The following is a 17,321-nucleotide window of genomic DNA, read 5'->3' on the forward strand; positions in this document are numbered from 1 at the left end:
GTGTCTCTCTCTCTCTGTCTCTGTGTGTCTCTCTCTCTCTGTCTCTGTGTGTCTCTCTCTCTCTGTCTCTGTGTGTCTCTCTCTCTCTGTCTCTCTCTGTCTGTCTCTCTCTGTCTGTCTCTCTCTGTCTGTCTCTCTCTGTCTGTCTGTCTCTGTCTGTCTCTGTCTCCATATGGTTTAACTCAAGTGCTAAGTGTGGATTGGGTTAACAAACTTTCTGACCAGATGAGATTCATCAGGCGCTGACCATAATCTTCCAGTCCCCCCTTGGATATGGGACTGCTGCCAGAGGAGTAGAGAAATGTACATAAACAACCAACACCCCTTCTCTCATTCCATCTCCCCCCAAAACGACCGTGACCTTCTCCAGCCTCAGCAATTCTGTCAGGTCGCTCACCCACAGCCCTGCTTTCGGCAGCTCCAAGTCCCACCACCCAAGAACTATTGCCCTTTTAACCTCCGGTGCTAAAACATTAAGAAACAATAATCCAGGACAAAAAAAATCACTGACAAATGTGGAGTAGTTAAGAAAAGCCAGCTTGGGGAAGTGTTTCAGGCAAATCACAGTTAACTAATTTGGAGGTAGCAGTTGCATGGTGTGCATGCACTTATTAGAGGTCTTTGATAATGTGCCACGTAACACATGTCAGCAAGTAGAAGCTCCTGGGATAAGAAGGACAGTGGTAGCATGAGGGTTGATGTTGGCTGAATGATCAAACAGAATGTGGTGGTGAACAATTTTCTGATTGTAAGGTATGCAGTGGGGTTCTTGGGGGGCCTGTGTTTGGATTACTAATTTATATATTGATAACCTGGACTTGGGTGTACAGGTTGGAAATTGTAAATATAATTAGCAAGCTTTCCTGCCTTATTGTTCCTTTCTGTCTCCCCCACCCACATGACATATCAGCAAGGTTTCCAACAGCTTTTCAAAAACGTGAAGCAGATGAAGGGGACCCACTAGGGGTGCACAGCGAAGTATAGATATGGGAAATTCTGTCCATGGTCATTGAGGCTAATTCCAGATTCATGCTTAATTGAGTCTTCATAATTAGTCCCACCTGCCATGGTGGGATTTAAACCAGTGTTCCCAGAGCATTTGCCTAGACCTTTGGTTTACTAGTCCAGTGACCTTATCATACACAATTGAAGGATATGACGAGAGAGGGAGGGGAAAAACAAGAGAATGGTTCTGTATGAGATGTAGATTGGCGAAGCGGTGGCTGTGAGGACATTTGATGAAGTTGCTCAAAATCATGGGGAATGTCCAGAGCAGATATGGAGAAACTGTTTCCATTTGGTGGAAGGTTCAAAAACCAGAGGACGCTGACCTAAGTTGATTGGCAGTAGGACCAGAAGTGGCCCAAACAAATTGGGTCAATGTCTTCATTTAATAGAAAGAGGCGCTCTGGAAATGTACACTATTCCAAAGGGGCTTACTTGAGTCGACGCTGAGAAACTTGTTTCCGTTAGTCAGGAAGTCTAAAACACTGGGGCAGTGTCCCTGGATAAGGAGCCAATAATGAGAAATTACTTCACTCAAATGTTGAGACTCTTTGGAATTCTATACTCCAACATGGGCATGGTAGGCCAAATGACCTTCTTAGCTGTAACCAGTCAATGATTCTATGCATTTGGAGTTCTGGTCAAACGTCAAAACTATTTAATTGAGAACATACATTGGCAGTGATTTTGTAACAAATTAAGCTACTTGTACAAGATTTTGATTTCCAAATTAAATATGTTTCCTAGGCACAATGACAATAAGACTTTCCTAGTTTGGGTAAATGAAGAAGATCATCTTCGAGTAATATCCATGCAGAAAGGTGGAAACATGAAGGAAGTCTTCACCCGTTTCTGTACTGGACTAACAAAGGTACAATAAGCATCATTGCGAGCTGGCTAAAGTAAGCTGTGTGGATTTTCTCTTAAACTATTTTTAAAATTCTAGATTGAAAACGTCTTCAAAAATAATGGTCGTGCATTTATGTGGAATGAGCACCTTGGTTACATCCTGACGTGTCCATCTAACCTGGGAACAGGCCTACGTGCTGGTGTCCATGTGAAACTTCCCAATCTCAGCAAAAATGATAAATTTGGTGATATTCTGAAAAAACTGCGACTGCAGAAGCGTGGTACAGGTGGGTTGGATCTTTTCTCGAAAGTAAATTTTCAAGTGTTGGACTGCTAGCTTAAATGTGGAATGATTGAATCTCCTGCAATTGCGATGGTAGAAGTTTCCTCCTTTTACAATCTATTTTGGCCAAGGAATTCTAGTAGAGCTGGAAACTGACATTGGCAGCAGCCGTAAAGGTGACTGTAGGGTTGAACTCTTATTCATCTGATTCCTCCCAGTTGGTGTTTGAGATATTTGCAACATCACGTGGGTTGCTGTGTTGTCTCCCCATTGACACCTAACTGTTGTTTCTCTCTCCGGCAGAGCGAGCACACGTCCTATGCTAGCACTGCAGCCATCCCCATGAGGCTAGGTACCATTGACTTCAGGTGCTGCAGGTCAACGTTGCCCGATAGAGCACTGAAAGGGATTCCATCCCGCTGATGTCTGAAGAAACATGAAGGCAATGCCTGGTATCCTGGCAGCAATCATGGTGCCTTCAGTCTACTGTGCTAGCTGCATTTGAGCCACAACGGCAAGGCAGAGGGTGGCTAATGGGTGTAGGCTATCCAATGATATTGTGGCTGAACCCCAGTGCAATGACTACCATCATTGGAGGGCTGAAACAAATGTGTTCTCTGCCTGGGCCACCCTGGAGAAGTCCTACAGTACTGAGTGCATCAGTAAAGATTCATTGTGGTTTGCTGTATGCTACACAACCTCGCTGTCATGAGGGCACAGCCCTTTCCACATGCTAAATGGTGAGCTGCTGGAGAGGAGAGGGAACTTAAGCAGCTTTTTGTTTGGCTGTCCATTAGATCCAGAACCACAGTCCCAAATCTCGTTCACCTTACTTGATCATTACAATATTCACTTGGCAAAATAACTATTCCAACTCAATCCGATTATTCCTTGCAGGCTTCCTTGGCAGCAATTGAATGTTGAGTGGCAGTTGCTTGTGCTGCAATGGAAGCTGTGTTGTCACTCTCATACACCATGTTGAATTCACGTGTGTGCAGGTGGAGCTGACCACCACTTCCATGCTGGGAAAAATGGACTCTTTAAGCTCTGGAAAAACCCTATGCCGTACTTCCAGAGTATTTGACAGGCTCCTCCATGCAACAAGAATTGTGTGTAGCCATCAGTGTGGGCTGTGAGTGTTTGGTGTGAGAACACTGCCTTCGCATGGGTATCCCATTAATGGCCAGTACCATTGCCTCCCATGAGAGTTAGGACATGCACGCTTGGTTGTCCCTCTTTGGTTTCCTCTTGCTGACTTCTGTTCTCTTAAAAGGACAAGATGGAAGATTAGGAAATTTGTTTGAGGGTTGCGTAATATCTTTTTGGCTGATCTTGTTCTCATTATTGAGCTGACAGTGCATGCAAGTTGAGATTTGTGAAGCTTGCAACAGTATTACATTGTCTTGAGGGTGTGGTGGAGCGCATGAATACCAGTGAGTCAGGGGTGTGTGGTGATTTGAGCATGTCTGGGCGTTAGTCACTGACATTGATCACTTCTGTGAAGTCATTGAGTTTCTACAAATATATAAAACAAAAAAGTGGCTACGGTAAATATTGGTCCTTTTTTAGAGGATGAGAAGGGAGATTTAATAATGGGAGATGAGGAACTGAACAGTTTTTTTGGGGGGTTGGTCTTCACAGAAGACCCAACATGCCAGTGACTGATGAAAATGAGGCCTAAGGGTGTGGTGGAGCACATGAATACCAAACCAGAGTTTGGCAGGTGAGTCAGGGGGGTGGGGGGTGGTGATTCGAGCATATCTTGCCCAAAGGTGCAGTTGCATTTGAAGAGTTAGTCACTGACATTGATCATCTTCTATGAAGTCATTAGTTTCTACAAATATATAAAACAAAAAAGTGGCTATTGGTCCTTTTTTAGAGGATGAGATGAGGAACTGAACATGTTTTTTGGGTCGGTCTTCACAGAAGCACAAATAACATGCCAGTGACTGATAGAAATGGAAATGAGGCTATGACCGGTCAGGACCTTCAGACCATTGTTATCACTTGGGAGGTAGTGATGGGCAAGCTAACGGTAGACCAGTCTCCTGGCCCTGATGGAATGCATCCCAAGGTATTAAAATAGATGGGTAGGGAAATTGCTAATGCACTCGTGACAATTTACCAAAATTCACTAGACTCTGGGGTGGTCCTGGAAGATTGGAAATGAGCAAAAGTGACAACTGTTTAAAAAAGGAGGTAGGCAGAAAACTGGTAATTATAGGCCAGTTAGCTTAACTTTGGATCAAGGGAAAAAATAGCAAGGCATCTGGATGGAAATTGTCCCATTGGACAGACGCAGCATGGGTTCACAAAGGTCAGGTCGTGCCTAACCAATTAGTGGAATCTTTTTGAGGACATTACTAGTGCAGTAGACAACAGGGAGCCAATGTATGTGGCATATCTGGATTTCCAGAATGCTTTTGACAAGGTGCCACACAAGGTTGCTGCATAAGATAAAGATGCATGGCATTAAGGGGAAAGTAGTAGCATGGATAGAGGATTGGTTAATTCATAGAAAGCAAAGAGTGGGGATTAATGGGTGTTTCTCTGGTTGGCAATCAGTAGCTAATGGTGTCCCTCGGGGATTGGTGTTGGGCCCACAATTGTTCGCAATTTACATAGATGATTTGGTGACCAAATGCAATGTATCCAAATTTGCAGATGACACCAAGATGAGTGGTAAAGCAAACAGTGCAGAGGATTCTGGAAGCCTGCAGAGGGATTGGTTTGGATAGGTGAAGTGAATGGGCTAGGGCCTGGCAGATGGAATATAATGTTGACAAATGTGAGGGTATCCATTTTGGTAAGAATAACAGCAAAAGATTTAAATGATTAAAATATTAAAAGATGCTGCTGTGCAGAGGGACCTGGGTGTCTCAATGCATGAGTCGCAAAAAGTTGGTTTACAGGTGATTTAAGAAGGCAAATGGAGTTTTGTCCTTCATTGCTAGAGATGGAGTTTAAGATGGGGAGGTTATGCTGCAACTGTATAAAGGTGTTGGTGAGGCCACACCTGAAGTATTGTTCAGTTTTGGTCTCCTTTACCTGAGAAAGGATGTACTGGCACTGGAGGGTGTGCGGAGGAGGTTCACTAGGTTAATCCCAGAGTTGAACAAAGAAAATTACAGCACAGGAACAGGCCTTTCGGCCCTCCCAGCCTGCGTCGATCCAGATCCTTTATCTAAATCTGTCACCTATTTTCCAAGGATCTACTTCCCTCTGTTCCCCACCCGTTCATATATCTGTCTAGATGCATCTTAAATGATGCTATTGTGCCCACCTCTACCACCTCCGCTGGCAAAGCGTTCCAGACACCCACCACCCTCTGCGTTTATATTTTTTTTAAAAACTTTCCACGCACATCTCCCTTAAACTTTCCCCTTCACCTTGAAATCGTGACCCCTCGTAATTGACACCCCCACTCTTGGAAAAAGCATGTTGCTATCCACCCTGTCCATACCCCTCATAATTTTGTAGACCTCAATCAGGTCCCCCCTCAACCTCCGTCTTTCCAACGAAAACAATCCTAATCTACTCAACCTTTCTTCATGGCTAGCACCCTCCATACCAGGCAACATCCTGGTGAACCTCCTGCACCCTCTAATGCATCCACATCCTTCTGGTAATGTGGCGATCAGAACTGCACACAGTATTCCAAATGTGGCCTAACGAGTCCTATACAACTGTAACATGACTTTGTACTCAATACCTGTCCGATGAAGGCAAGCATGCTGTATACCTTCTTGACCACTCTATCGACCTGCGTTGCCACCTTCAGGGTACAATGGACCTGAACTCCCAGATCTCTCTGTACATTAATTTTCCCCAGGACTCTTCCATTGACCGTATAGTCCGCTCTTTAATTCGATCTTCCAAAATGCATCACCTCGCATTTGCCTGGATTGAACTCCATCTGCCATTTCTCTGCCCAACTCTCCAATCTATTTATATTTTGCTGTATTCTCTGACAGTCCTCCTCGCTATCTGCAACTCCACCAATCTTGGTATCATCTGCAAACTTGCTAATCAGACCACCTATACCTTCGTCCAGATCATTTATGTATATCACAAACAACAGTGGTCCGAGCACGGATCCCTGTGGAACACCACTAGTCACCTTTCTCCATTTTGAGACACTCCCTTCCACCACTACTCTCTGTATCCTGTTGCCCAGCCAGTTCTTTATCCATCTAGCTAGTACACCCTGAACCCCATATGACTTCACTTTTTCCATCAAGCTGCCATGGAAAACTTTATCAAATGCCTTACTGAAGTCCATGTATATGACAGCGCTGCCATCATCAATTAACGTTGTCACTTCCTCAAAGAATTCTATTAGGTTTATAAGACATGACCTTCCCTGCATACAACCATGCTGCCTATCACTAAGTCTATTTTCTTCCAAATGTGAATAGATCCTATCCCTCCGTATCGTCTCCGGCAACAGTTTGCCTACCACTGACGTCAAGCTCACAGGTCTATAATTCCCTGGATTATCCCTGCTACCCTTCTTAAACAAAGGGACAACATTAACAATTCTCCAGTCCTCCGGGACCTCACCTGTGCTCAAGGATGCTGCAAAGATATCTGTTGAGGCCCCAGCTATTTCTTCCCTCGCTTCCCTCCGTAACCTGGGATAGATCCCATATGGACCTGGGGACTTGTCCACCTTAATGCCTTTTAGAATACCCAAAACTTCCCCCTTCCTTATGCCGACTTGACCTAGAGTATTTAAACATCCATCCTTAGCCTCAACATCCGTCATGTCCCTCTCCTTAGTGAATACCGATGCAAAGTACTCATTAAGAATCTCACCCATTTCCTCTGACTCCACGCATAAATTCCCTCTTTTTGTCTTTGAGTGGGCCAATCCTTTCTCTAGTTACCCTCTTGCTCCTTATATACGAATAAAAGGCTTTGGGATTTTCCTTAACCCTGTTAGCCAAACCTATTTCATGACCCCTCTTTATTGCACGTTTGAGATTTGTCCTACTTTCCCGATATGCTTCAAGCTTCATCAGATTTACGTTGCCTAGATCTTATGTATGCTTTCTTTTTCATCTTGGCTAGTCTCTCAATTCCACCAGTCATCCATGGTTCCCTAATCTTGCCATTTCTATCCCTCATTTTCACCGGGACAAGTCTGTCCTGCACTCTAATCAACCTTTCCTAAAAAGACATCCACATTTCAAATGTGGATTTACCCTTAAAGAGCTGCTCCCAATCCACATTCCCTAGCTCCTGCCGAATTTTGTTATACTTGGCCTTTCCCCAATTTAGCGCACTTTCTTTCTTTAGGACCACTCGTCTTTGTCCATGAGTATTCTAAAACTTAAGGAATTGTGATCGCTATTCCCAAAGTAATCACCGACTGAAACTTTAACCACCTGGCTGGGATCATTCCCCAATACCAGGTCCAGTATGGCCCCTTCCCGAGTTGGACTATTTACATACTGCTCTTAAAAAAAAAACTTTCCTGGATGCTCCTTACAATTTCTGCTCCATCTATGCCTCCAACACTACATGAGTCCTATTCAATGTTGGGGAAGTTAAAATCTCCCATTACGACCACCCTATTGCTCCTACATTTTTCTATAATCGGTCTACATCTTTGTACCTCTACTTCACGCTCGCTTGTTGGGACTTTACTACAGGCCTCCCAAAATGTTAGTGCACCCTTCCTATTTCTTCGCTCTACCCATATTGCCTCAGTGCTCAAATCCTCCATCGTGCCCTCCTTAATCAGAGCTGTGATATCATCTCTGACCAGTAATGCAACTCCTCCACCCCTTTTACCTCCCTCTCTATCCCTCCTGAAGCATCTATACTCTGGGATATTTAGTTGCCAGTCTTGCCCTTCCCTCAACCAAGTCTCCGTAATACCAATAAAATCATATTCCCAGGTACTAATCCAAACCCTAAATTCATCTGCCTTACCTGCTACACTTCTCGCATTGAAACAAATGCACCTCAGACCACCTGTCCCTTTGCGTTCTTCATCTCTTCCCTGACTACTCTTCCCCTTAGTCACATTGATTTTATTATCTGGTACCTTAATGGCTTTAGTTGCTGCCTCTTTACTGACCTCTAACTTTCTAATCTGGTTCCCATCCCCCTGCCACACTAGTTTAAAACGTCCCCAACAGTGTTAGCAAAAGCACCCCCTAGGACATTGGTTCCAGTCCTGCCCAGGTGTAGACCATCCGATTTGTAATGGTCCCACCACCCCCAGAACTGGTTCCAATGTCCCAAAAATCTGAACTCCTCCTTCCTGCACCATCTCTCAAGCCACGCATTCATTCTGACTATTCTTGAATTTCTACTCTGACTGTCCCCTGGCACTGGAAGCAATCCTGAGATTACTGCCTTTTGAGGTCCTACTTTTTAAACTTCTCTCCTAACACCCTAAATTCTGATTGTAGGACCTCTATCATTGGTGCCTATATGCACCACGGCAACTGGCTGTTCACCCTCCCCCTTCAGTATGTCCTGCAGCCGATCTGAGACATCCCTGACCCATGCACCTGGGAGGCAACATGCCATTCGGGAGTCTCGTTTTCGACCACTGAAACGCCTGTCTACTCCCCTTACGATTGAGTCCCCTATGACTATAGCCCTACCAGTCTTTTTCCCGCCCTTCTGTGCAGCAGAGCCAGCCACAGTGCCATGAGCCTGGCTACTACTGCCTTCCCCTGGTGAGTCATCTCCCCCAAAAGTATCCAAAACGGTATACCTGTTTTGGAGGGAGATGACCGCAGGGGACTCCTGCACTGCCTTCCTGCTCTTTCTCTGCCTTTTGGTCACCCATTCCCTGTCTCCCTCACCAATCCTAATCTGCGGTGTGACCAACTCACTGAACGTGCTATCCACGACCTCCTCAGCATCGCGGATGCTCCAAAGTGAGTCCATCCGCAGCTCCAGAGCCGTCATGTGGTCTAACAGGAGCTGCAGCTGGACACCTCCCACACATGAAGGAGTCAGGGGCATCGGCCGCGTCCCTGAACTCCCACATTGAGCACGAGGAGCATAACACGGGTCTGGGATCTCCTGCCACTTTTACACTTTACCTTAACTGATTACAAATATAATATCAAATAAGGATTTTTTACCAATCACAATACTTACCAACGCACGAAGAGTTAAATTTTTCCCAGCTACTTGCCTTCACGACAGACCCCTGGCCATTGCTCCCGCCGAAAATCAAGGCCGCTTCTCCTGCAAGGTAAGTTTTTAAAGGGTAAACTTGCCTTCCCGACAAACCCCTGGCCACTGCGCACGCTGAAAATCTGAAGCTATAACTTGTGGATAAAAGAAAAGAGAGAGCTTACCTGATATTCACTCACCCCTTAGTTTAGAGGAGGTGGAAGGGTGGGAGACACTACAAGTGTAGTGTCTCGGGTTTAGCAACTGCCGAAAAAATAGAGGTAAAAATCAAACGCTTAAGCACCTACCTGATTCCCAAGCTGCACTCTGGCTCCCTCTCTCTCTCTCTCTCTCTCTCTCTCCCGCTCCTGGAAATGAAGGCCGCTGGAACCTGGGGGCAAGTTTCAACACCTACCTGAATCCCAAGCTGCGCTCCGGATCTCTCTCACTCACTCACTCACAAAAATGAGGGGGTTTGATTACGAGGAGAGGTTGAGTAGACAGACTGTATTCGTTGGAATTTAGGAGGATGCAGGGGGATCTTGTAGAAACATTAAAATTATGAAGGGATTAGAAAGGATAGATGCAGGGAGGTTGTTTCCACTGGCGGGTGAAAGCAGAATTAGAGGGCATAGCCTCAAAATAAGGGGAAGTAGATTTAGGACTGAGCTTAGGAGGAACTTCTTCACCCAAAGGGTTGTGAATCTATGGAATTCCTTGCCCAGTGAAGCAGTAGAGGCTCCTTCATTAAATGTTTTCAAGATAAAGATAGTTTTTTGAGGAATAAAGGGTTATGGTGTTTGGGCCGCAAAGAGGAGCTGAGTCCACAAAAGATCAGCCATGATCTCATTGAATGGTAGAGCAGGCTCGAAGGGCCAGATGGCCTATTCCTGCTCCTAGTATTTATGTTCTTGTGGCTTTGCATTCGGATCGTCAGGACTTGACCTCTGACATCGACCTGCTGAGTGTCTGGATTGCCCCCTGGGGTTATTGGATATCACTCTTCCTTTTTGTTTACTAAGGTCATCAATGCAGCGTCAAAAAACCTTGGAACCCATTCTCTCCCATGTCATGGTGGCATAATTCTGTTTTTCCAAGTCAGATTCCACAGTAGAACCATTCCCAACACTGCACCGTTCCATAAGAGTACAGGCTCGCTTTAAGTGGTGCTAGGCATTCACTATATTGAAACCCTCCACACGGGACCAATAAGCAATAGTCAGTGGTTGCTGAATGCTAAACAAGCAGCACAAAGTTTGTATACTGCTTATACTGAGCATGGGTTAATCATGCATTGCAATCCCCATGCCTGGGGGGGGAGGGGTGTTTGATTTGTGGCTATAAAATTTAGACTCCAACATGAGGCATTGTGGTATCAAATTTAATGGCAGGGAGGAAATTATTCGCCCTTGTCAATTTCAGCTTTTACTTGTGCAATTTAACATCAACCCCACTGTCCCTTTCTCTTCCCATAGCAAGGCTGGTGCAATCATTGGCAAACTAGGTGACTAACTAGAGCAGCAAAAGACTGAATGAACTATTCATGAAACTTCAAGCTACAGAAGGCTTCAGCAGTGGGAATGAAATGTCTAGATCCAGTAATATACATCCATATACTGGGCAGGATTTTCTGGACCCCGGTGCATCCATATAAACTGGAATGTTTCTCATCGGCGCACTGTTCGCTGGCGGCAGGATTCTCAGCAGCTTGTCCATGGGAATTCTCATTGACGCCACCCCACATCGCTGGGAAACCCACGGGGTGGGGGTGTGCTGCCAGTGGGTAAAGAGAATTCCAGCCACTGATGTAAATGATTTTGTATTTACATTGCAGTCTTTCCCAAAATGTAATTGTATACCTCCTGCTGTTTGTGACTTGTACATCTACACAACTATTCTAAAACTGCAAACCAGTAAGTAATATCTAATTATTGTGTAGGTTTCTACAGAAGATCATTAGTCGACATTGCTGGAACAGTGTTTTCTAATGTGCATTTTTTCCAGTACATGTCCTGTGAAAAATGCAGAGCAATAAGCTTGTAATCTAATATTATTATCTAGTTAAATTCTGGGACTTTCATTCATACTAATGGGCAGCACGGTAGCATTGTGGATAGCACAATTGCTTCGCAGCTCCAGGGTCCCAGGTTCGATTCCCGGATTGTGTCACTGTCTGTGCGGAGTCTGCACATCCTCCCAGTGTCTGCGTGGGTTTCCTCCGGGTGCTCTGGTTTCCTCCCACAGTCCAAAGATGTGCAGGATAGGTGGATTGGGCATGCTAAATTGCCCTTAGTGTCCAAAATTGCCTTTAGTGTTGGGTGGGGTTACTGGGTTCTGGGGATAGGATGGAGGTGTGTAACTTGGGTGGGGTGCTTTTTCCAAGAGCCGGTGCAGACTCGATGGGCGAATGGCTTCCTTCTGCACTGTAAATTCTATGATCTAATGCATGATATTCCTTTTTGGAAGTTGATTGGGGGGTGGAAACACAAGACCCCCAGTGGGATCTTCCAGGAATTGTTGCTCTTTTTAACCTTAGTCTATTTGCTCTGTATAGGTCACCTTTGCTCATGAGTCGCCAGGTATCTTTATGATACCGCCACGTGGTTCAAGTTCAGGTTATGATTAATAACACAGCACACCGCTTAGTAAGGATTAAAACAACGGTCATTTATTATATACAACAAGCAATATTAATACCCTAATACTACTTTCTATATAATGAACCTATCATTACTGGCCAATACTTAACTTCGGAAGAGCCCACCAGGTCAGGGAAACTAATGGCTTGTCCAATCAAATCTGGCCTGCGGGATTCAGAAGGCTGCTACAGGTCGGTGGCTAGGTGTCTCTACCGGATAGCGATCGCTGGATTCAAACTTACTATACACGGTGGCTGGTCTTGCGAAGGTTTCGAGCAGGCGAAGATGAGAGAGAGAGAGAGAGAGAGAGATCTGAACTTGGACCCTCACTTATAGGGCCCAGGGGCTTCCCGCCTCCCGGGGCGGCCCTTGACCCTGAGTCCCAAGTGATTGGATTCTGTCCCCAATGTCTGGGGTTGATGTGTCCAATGGTGAGGCGATTCCTCGATCGGGGGGTGGTCGCTCACCTGTCTTTGTTTCGGCCACTGCAGGCGCCGACAGGTCTGGCCCGGTATTCAATTGCTAATATGTTGCAATTGTTCCCGGGGATAGCCGATTTAACTGTGGATGTCTGAATAGATTAGCTGCAAACAGTCCTGAATGCAACTGCGGATACCTGGGTTGATGGGCTGTTGATAACCCTGAGTATCGATCTGGGCTACGTTCCCAGAGCCGAATATGCAAAACTGTCTGCAGCTGCCTGCTTGTGTCTTCTTGGCTGCTTTTTGGGTTAGCCGTGTTAAACTGGGTTTTGGCCAGATTAATCGGAACGCAGCCATTTTACATGGCTACAAAATGTCCCACTTTCCCCTTCTTGGCATCCGATGCTCCTGCTGCCAGTGACTCTCTGGTCCCCGTAGCCGGGAATCATGTAGGCATGGATCACTTGTGGTTATTACCAGTGTGGCCCTGACGTGGTGAACCTCTAATTGGGACAAGGGGGTCCCATGTTTTGGGGGGGGGGGGGGTCCGGTCAACTCTGTACTTGAGAGTGGGGGCTGCTGTGCTGGGGGGAGGGCAGGACCAATTTGCAGTGTGGGGTGGTTAGCCACAGGACCTCTCTATTGGGTCACCCGCTCAAGATGGCGGCCCAATAGCAGGAATATGGAATTGCTTGCTGGTTAATGCTCCCAAGGGCTTCCTGTGTACCACCTTAATGTCATCAGGGAGACCGGTGCACTCACAGCTAGTGCATTTCCACATCCAATACATATCAATTTTACTTCACTGAATACTGGATATCCTTGACCATCCATGCAATGATCCCACAGATTTGAAGTTGGTTTGCAACTGATTCACAACAGTCTTGGCACAGTGTGAAAATGGAAAATTGGATTTACAATTGTTTTAGAATATGCTTTCCAACACAGAAAAATATACACTGAGCAATCTGGTTAATTTTGGCCTTTTGATCTGGATAGTTACAAATGTAGGTTTCTGGTTGAGTTTCTATAACCTTGCTTGCATCTCTCCAATTCAGGTTGTCTCCTTGAGTGGCATGGATGCAAGTGTAAGGGGGGGGGGGGTGCTCAAAGTCTGTCTTGCAGTTTGGGGATGGAACTCTGTGACCATCTGTTGACCGTATGGGCTGAACTTTCCAGGGAACTATGTTCCTTGTAACCCCTCCTCTCTCCCCAACTTCAGCTACAAAACATGGGGGGGGGGGATGAGAAAGAAGGAGGGGAGGAGAGAGCCTGTCCACAATCCCAACTACTACATTTAGTAATTTAACACTGGGAGCGTTGCCCTGTGGCAGGATGGCCACCCTGGATGCAATGTGTCCATCCCTGCATTGCAGACCAGATTGCTTCTTGCAGCATGCTGAGCATGTGGCATGCCTAGTTTGGTAGGACTGCCGATTGAACAGTTGAACTGTTGCAAACCTAATTGACCAATGGAATGTGAGAACAGAACAGCAACTTGCATGTTTTTAATCTGAGGTGGGGAGACAGGAGTTCTGAATCAGGCCAATTTTCTGACTTCGTTATCTGAGTACTGGTTTTCATTTTGCATTGTGTCTGGACACCATCTTTGCATTGGGTTCTTTATCCTTTGAAACAGAGAATCCAAATTTGGCCTTTGTCACATAAACCTAAACCAGTTCTGTTTGGATTATCACTTGCGATTTGGCATTCTTCCATTGCTATTTTTATTTTATAATTTAAATAACCTTTTAAAGCATGATTCACTTCAGTTGCTAGGACATTTTGAATCACTGAAGTAAGTTATTCCTGCTGCATTGTATATATTTCCATGGCATGTCTTGGCCTTTTTTCAATTTTAATCCGCCAAAGAAAACATTTGTTGTGCATACGGTAAATCTAATTTTTTTTTTTTAAGTGCATTTGGAAATTGCAACCTTTTAAAAAAGAATCTTTGTATGATTTGAAACATGTATTGCTGCTTGGTAACTAATTCCCACTTTTTAGATTGGAATGAGTATTCAAATGACTTGCCCTAAAGTGCTTTTTTTTCTTTAGACAATTTGACAGATTTTAGCATTCCTTTTAACTCAAAGTAAACTTTGTATAGAAGTAGCTTTTTTTAATTCTAACTAATTCTTCTGCAGATACATGTACGAATTAATGTAACTGGTGTTTTATTGCCTCTCCTGCTAGGTGGTGTGGATACTGCTGCAGTTGGTGGCATTTTTGATATCTCCAATGCTGACCGTCTGGGCTTCTCTGAAGTTGAATTGGTCCAAATGGTGATTGATGGTGTCAAGCTGCTAATTGAAATGGAGAAATGCCTTGAAAAGGGTCAGGCCATTAGTGGCCTTATCCCAGCTCAGAAGTAAAGTCACTTTATCAAACAACTTCTAAACCATTCACTGGATATATTGTATAATATTATGAAAACCCCCCCAAGATGGATTGGGAATAGTGTCATCTTTAGCAAAATATCTTCCATAAATGTAGTAATCTTGAAATTATCATTGCATTGTTGTTGCTGATGGATGAAAATGAATAAATATACTTTCTCCCTACAAATGAGTTGCACAGTAATTTTCTTAGAATCTTGCTTCAGCTTTTCTTAGTCAGCTATTGTTTGCTTTGGTGGTTTTGGTATCTATATCTAAACTGCTTCCTGTCTGAACTTTTTTTATATATACCAGGTCTTTGCATTCATATCCAAATTAACATTTTGATTTATGATGGAAGTAAATTGTAATGTTAGCTAAAGGTTTCTTCTGCTGCATTACATAAACTGAACAAACAGATAACTTGTCCCAAATGATCCATGCCTGTTTATGCTCCACATGCGCCTGCAGGCACCCTTCATCTAATATCATTGCAACCTTGTATTCCTATGCGATTTGTCTCATATTACTGTGGCTGAATGTTACTCAATAGTTGGAATGTGGAACAAGGGTGGGATTTTCTGGCCTCCAAGTAGACTCCTGCTACGCATTCCCCAGTGGCAGGACTGGCGAGCTATGCAAACTTTGGCAGGCCTAAGTTTCTCCACAATTAATTCTTTTTGAATTTATTCATGATTTTATGGAGCTTTGTTTTGGATTCCCTATTTCTGGAAATCCACTTTCTCTACTTTTTTTTCCGCACTCCTCTACTTGACTACGTCATGTCTGTCACCTTGTGCTGTACAGTTGGCTAAGCAGTCATTGATTCAAGGTGAATCCTTAATCCTGTTCCTGTTCCAAACAAGCCATTGCTTTCAATTTTAAAAACACATTGTTGCAATTCTGCACCAACTATTCCTCTCGCTTAAAACGATCAACACCCAAGACTATTTGGTGATATCTGAAGGTAGATTAAAGGGCCACTGGTTATAAACCCAGTATTGTAATTCTAGTCTCGACAACAAAAATTTGCACAAGGTGTCAAGTTGCCTTTTTGCACTTTAAAAATGTTTTTATTTCCCGCCCCCCCCAAAAAAAAAGTCTTTGCGATTTCAAAGTAGGGCCTTTTGTCTATCACTTGTGGTCAGTGACTTAAATCATTTGTGCTTTGTAATCCACCCCCTCTTGATGTGTAGTCAGTGGATATCTTCCCAGCTGTCCACATTTATGGACCCTCATGATGCCAAGGTGTCTTGGGTTCCAGGACTATTTCTTAAATACTACAGTAATAGATGAGTCCAGGGTTAAACTATCCTTTTTGTTGTGCAGCCCAAAGCTTACCTTGAATAAACTTGAGATTGTCTCTGGTTGTTATGGTGACTCAGTGTAAATCTGTTATTTCTAATGAATTTGCAAGCCTTGGAAAAAAACTATGAACTCAGGAAATCCTATGAACTCAGGAAATCCTCATGCGATACTTTCAACATGAGAAACACATGACTTCCACACATTAAAGGTTTGCCATTTGCATTTTTTTTTTTAAATTTAGAGTACCCAATTAATTTTTTTTTCCAAATAAGGGGCCACTGCACATCTTTAGATTGTGGGGGTGAAACCCACGCAGACATGGGGCGAATGTGCAAACTCCACACAGACAGTGACTCAGGCAATTTGCATTCTTTGCACTGTTTCCAACATCAGCAGTGTGCTGGACATTCTTAAGCCTAAAATCATTGTTTTACGACTTAGTTGCTTTAGTTAATTTTGTCGTATTGTTGAAGATCTGGTATTGCTAACAACTGCTTTTCATAGCTTCCAGTGTTTCTTTTTTTTTTCTCCTGTCTATGTTGGATATGACATGATGATAAATCTGTGGACTCCAAATTCTGTAGCTATAACAATGTTTAATATGATGTCATTTAAACATAACCTACCTTGACTTCGAAGAGTAAAAACATGAAACCTTGTCATGTCTATCAGATGGACAAATATTTCTACTCACATTAATCCTCTTGATACATAAAACCTCAGACAGCTGAAATTATGTACATGGCTCCTATCCTGAAGCAGCTATGAATAATTTTCCAGAATTGTCTTGCAGAAAATGTGCAAGTAAAACTGGAAGTATCATGTGTACTTTTGAACACCCTGCTACTCTTAACCAAACCAATAAATATCTTTCATTGTGATCATGGCCATCAATTTGGAAGCATATTGTCCTGTAGGTACTTAATTTGCTCCTCTGTTTAATCATTTGCCAACAGTCCTCTGTCAACGGTGTAATTCGTGTTTAAGGATTTATGGGATGTGGATGTTATTGACGAGGCCAGTATTGCCCTTGAGACAAGTGACTTCCTATGCTTTTTCACTGGGCAGTAAGTTGAGCACAATGGTGTGGTCTGGAGTCACGTACAAGCTGACACCAGGATGGCAAATTTCCTTCCTTTTATAGGAAGCTAGGGTTTTTATGACAATCCCGTAACATTAACCATTATGCTACTAGTTTCACACTACTACTACATACAGAAGACCATTGCAGGATTGTGGGTTTTTAAGTGTTTGCCTCAAACCTAAGGGGTAGAACTGGAATTTGTTAATT

The 17,321-nt window shown here is 43.9% G+C and overlaps 1 protein-coding gene across 1 annotated transcript in view; it reads left to right on the forward strand.

Moving 5' to 3' along the window:
- ckba (creatine kinase, brain a) overlaps positions 1-14,912 on the forward strand; it is a 32,080-nt gene extending 17,168 nt beyond the window's left edge. Inside the window, exons 6-8 of the mRNA XM_072490209.1 lie at positions 1,753-1,876; positions 1,952-2,141; positions 14,541-14,912. Coding sequence (XP_072346310.1) covers positions 1,753-1,876; positions 1,952-2,141; positions 14,541-14,719 — 493 coding nt within the window. The 3' untranslated portion in view covers positions 14,720-14,912. The remainder of the gene's footprint in view (positions 1-1,752; positions 1,877-1,951; positions 2,142-14,540) is intronic.
- Positions 14,913-17,321: the final 2,409 nt, after the last annotated feature.

Source organism: Scyliorhinus torazame, chromosome 2 (assembly GCF_047496885.1).
Source record: "Scyliorhinus torazame isolate Kashiwa2021f chromosome 2, sScyTor2.1, whole genome shotgun sequence".
In the NCBI taxonomy this organism is placed as follows: Eukaryota; Metazoa; Chordata; class Chondrichthyes; order Carcharhiniformes; family Scyliorhinidae; genus Scyliorhinus; species Scyliorhinus torazame.